Source organism: Lichenostomus cassidix, chromosome 17 (assembly GCF_008360975.1).
Source record: "Lichenostomus cassidix isolate B80296 chromosome 17, HeHo_3.0, whole genome shotgun sequence".
NCBI classification, from domain to species: Eukaryota; Metazoa; Chordata; class Aves; order Passeriformes; family Meliphagidae; genus Lichenostomus; species Lichenostomus cassidix.
Window position 1 is genome coordinate 5379972 of NC_139497.1, and position 10607 is coordinate 5390578.

At 51.5% G+C, this 10607-nt stretch overlaps 1 protein-coding gene across 3 annotated transcripts; it reads left to right on the top strand.

The window, feature by feature from the left end:
• Nucleotides 1-721: 721 nt before the first annotated feature.
• KYAT1 (kynurenine aminotransferase 1) lies at nt 722-10508 on the top strand. Of its 3 annotated transcripts, none has more exons than XM_085077081.1 (14): nt 722-860; nt 2399-2520; nt 4731-4789; nt 5369-5519; nt 5816-5965; nt 6277-6363; nt 6474-6602; nt 6931-7051; nt 7676-7752; nt 7982-8071; nt 8411-8597; nt 8771-8847; nt 9036-9122; nt 9533-10508. In XM_085077081.1, exons 2-14 carry the CDS (start codon nt 2437-2439, stop codon nt 9599-9601), a joined length of 1368 nt encoding a protein of 455 aa, XP_084933207.1. In that variant the 5' UTR covers nt 722-860; nt 2399-2436; the 3' UTR covers nt 9602-10508. The 3 variants fall into 3 exon arrangements, with proteins under 3 accessions (XP_084933207.1, XP_084933208.1, XP_084933209.1); XM_085077082.1 differs by lacking the exon at nt 722-860 and adding an exon at nt 942-1100; XM_085077083.1 differs by lacking the exons at nt 722-860; nt 2399-2520 and adding an exon at nt 2561-3590.
• Nucleotides 10509-10607: the final 99 nt, after the last annotated feature.

Below are 10607 nucleotides of genomic sequence, written 5' to 3' on the forward strand. Positions count from 1 at the left end.
CTTAGTCACCCCAGGGGTGGCTGAGGGATGTCAGGTTGGGTTGGGAACTTTGGCACAGTGATGCAGTGCTTCCTTTCCCCATGCCTCACTTTTTCCTGCTGTAAAAGAGTCCGAAATTACTCACACAGACCTGCACGGCCTGACTCATCGGTGAAGCCCTGTCACAAAGGGAAGAAGGAAGAGAGGGCAGTTATCTCTCCACACCTCGTTGCAGCAGCTGTGAGCTCTCAGTCACTGATGGAGAGTTCAGCTCAGCTTCAGTTCATCCCTGCAGGCAAATCCCCCTGTGAGGATGATATTCCTGCCCATCCACAGCCCAGGCCTGGGCAGTGCTGCAGGATCTGCTTTAGCTTGTGTAGTGACATAGGTCTTAACTCTCTGATGGACCTTACACTTACCCCTTCCTTTCTCTGATAATATTAAGTCTGTGAGATAAAATCTTCGAGACGGTTTTAACTCAAAAATTAATTTTTCAAAATGACCGAAGGCTTCACCCAAAGAGAAATTCCCTGCCATTGCCGAGAGAAACTATTTACAGCCAAACCACAAAGACCAGCCCGCTATAGTTATTGCTGGCATCACTAGCATGACCTCCACCTGAACACCACGCTGGGCTATTTCCCCAGGCAGCCAAACCCCTGTTTTTCCCAGCCTTTTCCCAGCCTTTGCAGAGCCTTTTCCCGGCCCGCTGTCCCCTCCAGGACTGCGGTTCCCCTGCTGCCTTCCTGGCTCCGCGGCTCCTCCCAGGAAGTCCCCGCCGCAGATGAAGCCTTTCGGGCGGAGAAGGCAGAATGCTTGCCAGGGCAGCCTGGGCAGCTGTGCCCGGCTCTGCAGAGTAAAGCAGCGTGGCCCAGCCCGATGTAAGTTGGTTTTGTCCCCGCTGTCCCTCTGGCAGCCGCTTTGTCCCTGTGTCAGCTGCGGCTGGCGCCGCTGCTGCGCTCGCCGTGCTCCCGCCCGGTCCTGCACCGCCCTGGGGCACACCCAGGGACACCCGTGTCCCCAGAGCCTCCCGGGTGCACCCCCGGGCTGCCGAGGGGATGCTGGGGGAGCACCGGGATGGAGGAGACGGCTGCGACTCGCGAGCTGGAGGGCAGGAGGTGGTGAGTGACCAGTCCCCGAGGTGACCTTTCAGTTGTCACCTCTGAAATCCTCTACTCCAGTGCACCCTTCCAGAGCGAGCAGTGTCCCAGTCAGCTGCTCCCTGGTGCTGCCCACAGCCCTGCGCACAGTTCTCACACGGTTCTGTAGTTTGCCACAATCTGATAAAGCTTTTTTTACTGCCACACTTTGATTCTGTCCCCTGCAGAGTAGGTCCCCTCATTCCAGGACTCCTTTGCTTTGCACCCCAAAGCAGTGTCTCCTCACATCTCAGTGGCTGTCCTTACTGTGCAGCTGTGCCACACACAGTAGATATGATGCTCTGGCTTCCCATTTTTCCATAAATTGTGCTGTTTTATCCCACCTGGCAAACATATGTAAAACCCCACTGGTCTCGGCTGGCAGCAGCTCTGCACTTTTGTTAGAAATGACAAAAAATGCAGCCACTGAGGATTGCATCCTACATGTAATGAGGGAAAGTGCTCTCAGGAGTACTAAGAACTTACCTCTGGACTGGTCAGCTTCAAGCTTGTTTTAATTAATTTTTTGGCAGCTAGGTAAATTAATCCATGGCTGGTCAAAATAAAGGTGCATGCATCCTCCAGCCTCACTGCTTTGATCTCAAGTACCTAACAAAACATTAACTTCTTTTAGCTTAAATACTGCATGTTTAAGTAGTGCTGTGGAACAGTTAAAGGAACCTGAAATGGAGGAACAGGCTGCATTAGACATAGACATTAATTTATTTGGGATCTTGAAGGAAGGATAATCACCAAAATCACTTTAGAGATAGAAGGTGACATCTTGTTAATTGAAATAAAACTTGTGACTAAACCAGAGTTGCAGCAGCTGAGATGCCAGAGATTCTCCATGAGGGCCAGAAAGGTGAAGGTGCTGCAGAGGAGGAAGGACAGAGGCAAGAGTTACCTGGGATCAATGACACGGGATGGGGAGTGGATGCTGAGTACCAAATTCCCAGAGGATGCCCTCTCATTCATGTCCATACTGGTCCCCTCAGCGCAGAGCAAAGTGGAGGAAGCCTGGATTGGGAGAGAAGAAGCAGAAGTCATGGTTGCCCTTGTGATCCTACTTGTGTGTGTCACAGGCACAAAGTACAGCCCCAGCACTGTTTTGTGTTGCAGTGATAATGCACAAAGCAGCTCATTTTGCCTTTTCCTTTCCGTGGCAGAACAACCACAGCTTTGGGCTGGACCTGCCCCATCCCACGGAGCGTTTGCTTTAACCCTGTAGCTGTGGAGCAATTGTCTCAGCCCTCTCCTTTGTTTCCGGGGAATTGCAGGTCTGAGCCTGCAGGAGTGAGACAGCAGGAGCCGTGGCATGCTCAGGAGAGCGGGACCGTCCCTGCGTCACTTCTTACTGGAGAGGAACGGCAGCGCTGGACATAGCTCATGTTCCAGAGAGGTATGGAATGCCCAGTGGGACTGATCCTGGCTGGCAGCCTGCCCAGGGCAGCTCACCTTGGCAGAGTCAGGAAGAGCCACTTCGGTGCAACTTCCTCTGTTGCTTATTTCCGGGGAGCCTGTTTAAAGGATACTCATAAGCAAGGGGATATCCTTCATAGAGGAGAAAGCTCCTTGTTTGTGGGGTTGCTTCATCTGATGGTCTCTACTAGAGCCTCTTGGCTTGCAAAGTACTTGGGAGACAGCAACATCCCACTCAGAGATCCCAATGTGCAGAGCAAGGCAGTCTCACACGGCAAGGAGTCAGTGGTGGAAGGCTGTGGATGCCAAGTCTTTGGCATTAGCACCCAGCTCTCCTGTGTGGCTGCCAGGCAAACTGCACCTGGAGAAACACATCCTTCTGTCTGGGGAGCAGAACAGGCTGAAACAGATTTGAGGGCTGCATGGTCCTGAGCCTGTGTTGCTCTCCATGGCAGCATCACACAGGCTGGGGATAGGATCGGATGGAGGGGACAGCAGAAAAAGAAACTATTTGTTATTTTATTTCCTGAAGCAGACAAGGACTTTCCTCAGAACTGGGAATTTCAAGGCTTAAGGCACCTTCTTCTCACCAATCCCCCTCACACTTGGTCATCTGTTAAATTTTCTGACCTGTGGCCTGCAGCAGCCCCACCTCACAAGAACAGTGCTGGAGCTGTTAATATTTCACCTCCAGCTATCTTTTACTTCCCAAGCCACAAATCCTGCTCCCACCCAAATCAGCTCAGGCACCAGGTAATGTGACCATAACAGCCCTGAGCTTGTGCAGAAAGAGCAAAGCTGGGCTGAGGGAGAGGAAAGAGGCTGCCCTGGACCCAGCGACTTCTGCTCACCCTTGGCTGCCTGCCTGGCACCACGGTGGAGCAGAGTCCACCCGGTGCCCTCTGAAACAAAGGGCTCCTCAGCTGGGTGTTTGCAAAGATCCCTGCTAAGGGCTGAAGCTGTATGAAAATCTGAGGACCTCAGCACAAAATATCCTTGGGGCACTACCCAGATTCTGGTGCAGTCTGTGGAAACAGCAGAGAGGAGCAGGTAAGTGTGGAATTCCTATTGCAGCTGAACCTGGGGAGGGGCTGACCTGGTATCCCCCCCACCATTCTGGCACAGCAGAGCACAGAGCTCTTTGCATCCCAGCTCTGCATCTCACCTCAGCTGCTTTCACATGCCTTCCTTGTCCCAGTACAAATGTATTTTATTTGCTGTGGTGACAATGGTTTTCTTGACTCATTGCTTCAGGGCTGCCCTCCTCATGCCCCCACACTGTCTCTTTATGGTGCATTGAGCATTATTTGTCTCCATTTTCCAGCCCCTTTCCTGTCTGGGTACCTTTTCCCTGCACTGCTGAGTTAAATTCTGCCTCTGCCACTTTTCATCATCCTTGTGATGAATTCCCCATCAAGCACATCTAACTTTCTCCCACTGTGCTTATTCAGCTGGAAGGAGGGGTTTGCATTCAGTGTTTCCTACTGTCTTTCTTGCCACTCCCCTGAACCATGATGTACATGGAAATTACAAACCAGTCACGGCATGGTACCTCAGTATCTCTGCACATCTCACTGACCTCTGTGCTGTGCTCTCTCTTGCCTGTACCCAGTTACTGCTTGGTTTTGACATGAACTTTAAATACAAAACACAGCACATTTTATAGGATCTAGAGCAAGCCCCCTTACCAAGCACTTCATCAGGACAGAAGAGTAACTACTTCTGCTACTTTATAGAGCAGCATGGAATAAAATAGTTTGTTCTTCTAGGAAAAGGGGGGATTTCATGGCTTATAGAGTAAGGATGTCCTTCCCATAAAGGACAAGGAGAGATTATGGAAGGTAAAAGCCTGAGGTCTGGGGTCCTTGGCCTGCTGTTACAGCCTGGCCAAGTTTGACCCCATGGTAATCCCAACAGGTTTAAGGCATTCCCACCTCCCCAGTGAGTGTACAAACGCTTCTTTAGTTCATCTATTTTCCTAATTCTTGTTGAAACTTGTAAGTGAAAGCAGAAACCACTGCAACAGCATTACTGCTCTATGGTAAGTCAGGAACAGCCCATGAAGCAATACTAAAGGGCACACCTTCTGTTGGGAAAAACTTCCCTGAGGAGGCCACAGCCCCTTTGTGTGAGGCCCCATTGACATGAGTAAAAGCTTCAGACTAACCCTCTCTCTCTCTCTCTCTGCAGGCAAAAATGTCAAGGCCAGTGCAAGCTCGGAGGTTGGAGGGAATAGATAAAAATGTCTGGTAAGTTAAGAGGATGTTTGGTTAACCCAGATGGTAGATGTGGTTTTAGGCAGCCTAAAACCAGATAGAAATCACAACAGCCACAGCACAGAGGAGAAGTCTCCCTTGGCTGCTTTGCAGGTGTTCAGGGAGCACAGCAGGGCAATGAGCTGGCTCTTGTTTGCTTTGAGATGAGCAGTGAGTTCAGCCTGCCTTGCCCTCTGCAGAGGCCTTCACAGTGTCTAGTTGCTAACTTCTGCAGAGCTGGTATGAGCTTGAAAACCTCAAAGTCCTCTCCTGTTCAATTCTGTGTGATCAGAAGCACCGTGGGGCTTCAGCTGTGACCACACACTGACCACAGGAGCTGTTTCCTGGGAGAATAAATTAAAACCATTCCCCCAGTGCAATAATTCATCATCCTTGGTTTAATTGCAACAGGTCTGAAATGACCTGTGCTCAGTCTTGCCTGCCTGTGAGCAGTGGGGTGGCTCTGCAGGAGGGACACCAACCCCATTCCCTTCCAAAGGGATGCTACAAGCAGAGCTTTGCCAGCACACTGCCCAGACCCTCTGAAAGTGCTTTTCTTTCCCTTCTCTCCAGGGTGGAGTTTGTAAAACTGGCTGCTACCTACTCCAAGGTGAACCTGGGCCAGGGCTTCCCTGACTTCCCTGCACCAGACTTTCTGATGGAAGCGTTGACGAAAGCCCTCAGCGGGGGGAACCACATGCTGCACCAGTACACCCGTGCCTTTGTGCGTGGACAGAGCTCCCTCCCCAGCATTCCCCCTCACTCCCCAGCAGCCCTGGCTGCTTCAGGGTTCATCAGGCAGCAGTAAACAGGAAAAAAACACGAAGCAAAACACACCTCCAGCCTGGACCCCTGCCCACTGTTCCCAGGGCTGTAACTCCCTACCTTACTGGGGTGTTTGAAGCAGCCGGGCTGGAAGATGCCTCACAGGGTTCTTGGTTTTCTAGGCCTCTTCCAAAGGTTCATCCTTGGTTTAGGAGTCTTCTGCAACCCAATTCTCACCCTCCTCTCATCTCACAGGGCCACCCACCTCTGGTGACGGTCCTAGCCCAGCTTTTTGAGACGGTGCTTGGACGAGACCTGGATCCTATGACCAATGTGATGGTGACTGTGGGGGCATACCAGGCCCTCTTCTGCTGCTTCCAGGCTTTAGTGGATGAAGGTGATGAGGTAATCAAGATTTGGGCTTGTTGCAGTGGCAGCCTTCCCCCAGGGGACCTGCAGGCTGGTTTTTGTTTTATCCCCATTCTGCAGTACTTGAGAAGAAATTACCTGCTGCAGGGCACTGCCTCATTTCTGCATAAAGCAAAATAACCCTTTTGGTCCCAAGTGGCAGTCTCCTTCTCTGATGATGTCCACAGGCAATGCAGGTTCTCCATTACAGTAATTCAGGGATTAAAATGTCCTGTCCCTCTCATTGCTCCCTCCATTCCTCAAAGAAGGTCTGAACAGGACAGTGCTGACATGTCCCTTTCTTCCAGGTGATAATCATTGAGCCCTTTTTCGACTGCTATGAGCCAATGGTGAAGATGGCTGGTGGGACACCAGTGTTTGTTCCTCTGAGACCGGTGAGTGAGTGGAGGAGGGAAGAGTCACAGCAAAGTCAGCAAAGAGATGGCATGGTAAGCAAAGGGCAGAGGTTGCAAAGCAAACCATGATTCCCCTGTGCTCTCTCTAGAATCCTCCAAAAGATGGAAAATTGATGTCTAGTGCAGACTGGCAGCTGGACCCAGCTGAACTGGCTTCTAAATTCAGTGAACGGACAAAAGCTATCGTCCTGAACACACCCAACAACCCTCTGGGCAAGGTAATGCCTCTGGCCATGCTGGGCCCTGCAAGCTGCCGGAGTGCTGCAGCCACATTTGCAGTGCAGCAGTGACTCGATCTTCCTTGCACACAAGGGAAGTGGTTGTTGTGGAGGCACCACATGCTGTGCTCACTCTTCTGGTGTTTTTAAGCCTTGTTTTCAGTGTCAGCAGTACTTTTGCCCTGTTAGACCACTGCAGCTGGCTCCTGCCCACCCTGCCATGGGAGATAGTGCCAGGAGGGTACACAGCCTTCAGGGACAAGCAGGGACACGCAGAGGCTCAGAAATGCTCCTGCTGTATCTCTGCCCCACTCCATGCCTGCTGCAGGTGTTCAGCCGTGAGGAGCTGGGGCTGATTGCAGAGCTGTGTGTGAAGCACGACGTGCTGTGCATCAGTGACGAGGTGTACGAGTGGCTGGTCTATGACGGGAAGCAGCACATCCGCATCGGTATGGGGCTGGGCTGGGCTGGGGAGCTGCTCAGGGAAGGGAATGGATATTTCTCTGGGGTCCCCTGGAAATCCCATGGGCTGCCCCCATGCACAGCTGTATTAGGCACAAATCCCTACTGGAGGTATTTTGCTGCACTTCAATCTCAGCCTCCAAAGAAGGTCTTAAACAGAAGTGCTGACTTCAGAGCCAGTCAGAGGAGAGATCTAGAGCAAAATGTCCCTTGGTTCCAGTGAAACTTACTTTTTTCCCATGCTTTGTAAAGCCACGATTTTTTGCATGTCTCTAGTTTCAGGAAATCCATTTCAACATGATTTCAGCCTGTTCTTCCAGTTGCAGTAACATGCAATCACTTTGATGCAGGATGATGGTACTTGGCATCTCCAGGAGACCCTGGGGCTGGGTACATGCCTGTGAAAATGTTTAATTAAAAAGAGATGCTCTTGAGAAACCTGGCTGCCTGTTCAGGATGTGCTTTGAGGCTCATCCAGGTGAAAGATGTGCTGTGAGCATAAAAGATCACAGTGGGTTATGGTGGGCAGAGAGCTCATACCATGCCATTAATGCATAAAGAAAGGAGCATGCTGTGCTCTGCCATTGGGGTTTCTCTCCTTTCATTGCCAGCCAGCTTGCAAGGGATGTGGGACCGCACAGTGATCGTTGGGAGTGCTGGGAAGACCTTCAGTGTCACTGGATGGAAGGTGAATACCCCATGTGGCACCTCCTTGTGTCCCCATCCCTGTCCCTTTGCCATAGCATGGCACTGGGGACTTGTGTCCACAATGAGTTTTGAGCCTTGGGGTGTGAAAGTACCCAAGGTTCTTTATGAAAGTTCTGTCTGGAAAATACAATTAAACCAGCATAGGCAAAGAAAGGGGAGCCTGAGCAGGTACCCAGAGACTCACCACCTTCCTCCTCTCCTGGCTGCAGGTGGGCTGGGTGGTGGGACCCGACAGGCTGCTGCAGCACCTCCGTACTGTGCACCAGAACTCAGTGTACCACTGTGCCACAATTGCCCAGGTAAGGCAGTTCCCTGCACCTGGCCCTGCAATTCCCAAACCCCTAGAGCAGGGGCAAGAGAGAGTCCTCTTGCCCACAGCTGACCTGAAAGGCACACACAAGTGCCCTGAAGAGACTCCTTTGTCTCTCCCTACAGTTGCTCCCTACAGTGTCTGGGAGAAAGGGGAGAGCCCAGCCTGCCTGGGGTATATTCCTTATCTTGCATTGACAAATCTAAGGGGCTGTTTGGAGGGGCTGGAGGCAGAGAGGTCCCTAATCACCTCTGAATTGCAGGAACTCCAGTTCCCAAGAAAGCCCTGACCATCTTCCCACTGGGCACTGGCTCCTCTCTCTTTGCAGGAGGCTGTGGCTCAGGGTTTCCAGAGGGAGCTCATACTCTATGGAAAACCAGAGAGCTACTTTGTCCAGCTGTGCAAGGAGCTGCAGCGGAAGAGAGACTGGCTGATCCAGAGCCTGACTGCTGTGGGGATGAAACCCATCGTCCCTGAGGGCACCTACTTCCTGGTGGCAGACATCTCCCCGTTCAGTGAGTCACCTGCAGTCCTGCCCAGGTGGTACCACTGGCAGGGTCAGGAACCTGCCATCAAAGTAGGGATAGACAGCATGTTCCCCATCCAAACTCTAAGGATGTGGGTTTGGAGCTTGGCTGAGGCACCCAGCAGCTGCTCCAGCCTCTGTCCTGCTGCACTTCTCCTGTAGAATCTGACGTCCCCGATGTCCCCAACTCAGATCAGCCCTACGACTACAGATTTATAAAGTGGATGGTCAAGAACAAGGTAAATGGGTCTGGCCCTTTCTGCTGCTTTTGCCCCAGATGGGTTTATGCCCACCATGCTGGCTGTGCCCACTGCAGCCAGCAGCTCATGGCCAGGGGGCCTGGAGTGGAGGGCTCTTCCCACGCTGGGGCACAGCAGGCTGCAGGCCAGCCCCAGAAACCTCAGCTCCATGTGCTTCCTCTTCACAGGGACTTGCTGCCATCCCACTCTCTGCTTTCTACAGCGAGGCCCACAAGAACAACTACACCAATTTCATCCGGTTTTGCTTTGCAAAGGTGAGATACATGGCAGCACAAGGCAGGCAAGGCTGGGAATAATAATCAGGGCTGGTTTAATGAGATAAATGCCAGGAAGAAATGCAGGATGCCTTGGGCTTTGGAGCCAAAGCATGGCATCCCAGCTGGAGCAATCCCTCCTGCGGACATGCAAGCTGAGCTGGGGGCAACAGATGTGCCAGGGCCATGCTAAACTTTGTCCTACATTTCTTGGCCAAGGCAGGGACTCTCTGGGTGACCCTCTAGCTGCCCAGTGGCTGTGTCTGCCCCAGAGATGGCTATCCCTATCTCATACTGAACCTGCAATGCTCCAGAATCTGTTCATACAGAACAGGATTTTTGTATGAATGCAGTGAGGGGAAATGGGATTTAGCTGGGAGCCACTGACCAAACCTGTGGTATTTGTTTAGGAGGATGCTACACTGAAGGCAGCAAATGACATACTGCAAAAATGGAAACAAGAGAAAACCAGCTCCTGAGTGCACCAGAGAGAGAACCAGGCTCTCCTTGGTCCTTGTCTGCCCTGACTGCTCTTCCTCTTCTTCACTTGTCTGCAAACTTTGATACATTTTTACTTCTGTGCTTCCAACAACATTTTCTGTCAGGCAAATGTTAAGAGGTTTTCCAGGCCCGTGCCCTGAGGGGTACTTTCAGTCACTGTGAAATGATTGCAAGAAGTGGGACTTTGTGTGCATTGACAGTATTTGACATTTTGTACACTTAAAGACTTTGCTAATCAGTTCTGGGACGCAGCCAGCAACACACAAGGTAAGGATGGCACCAAATTCTGAAAAGGTATTTCAGGACCTACCTTTAAGACCGTGCTGGAAGGTTAGTTGGTTTGTCTTGCTCCACATCCCCACTCAGGATACAGGGCAATATTTCCACCAGCAGTCATGTTCCCACAGGACTGGACAGTATCACCAGCCATCAGTAGGGTGACTCCTATGATCCTGATGATTAGAAACCCAGTGAAATTACATTTCCCATCATTAACAATTTTCCCCCTATTTTTTTTTGTGCATCTCTGGGGAAGATTGGTTTCCCCCCAGGAAACAGGCTTTCACCAATAGCCTGGCTACTATCAAACCTTCCAAATTACTCCTGGCACTTTGTCAGGGCTTGTGGCAGCATTGTCCAGGCTGCAGAGCAAAACCTTCAGGCTTTTTGACAAGTGCACACAGTGGCAGTGGAGGGTAGGCACTGTGGCCTTGGGCTGCTCCCGCTGCTGGTGGCCCCCAGCCTCCCACCCACTGGGCTGCATCAGTCCTGATTTCAGCCTGGATAAGAGTGTGAAACATCATCATCAACCATGCAGGAGTTATGTGCAACAGACTGTGCGATGAGTGTGTGTAGCGATTAAATTATTAAAGTGGAATTACTGCACTCGTGGAAGAGTAAATGTCTCTGTAATGACTGCAGGACTGATGGAGCTCTCCTTGAGAGCTGCCTCACCTGTGCTCGGTCCTGTAGTGGTGGCTGGTT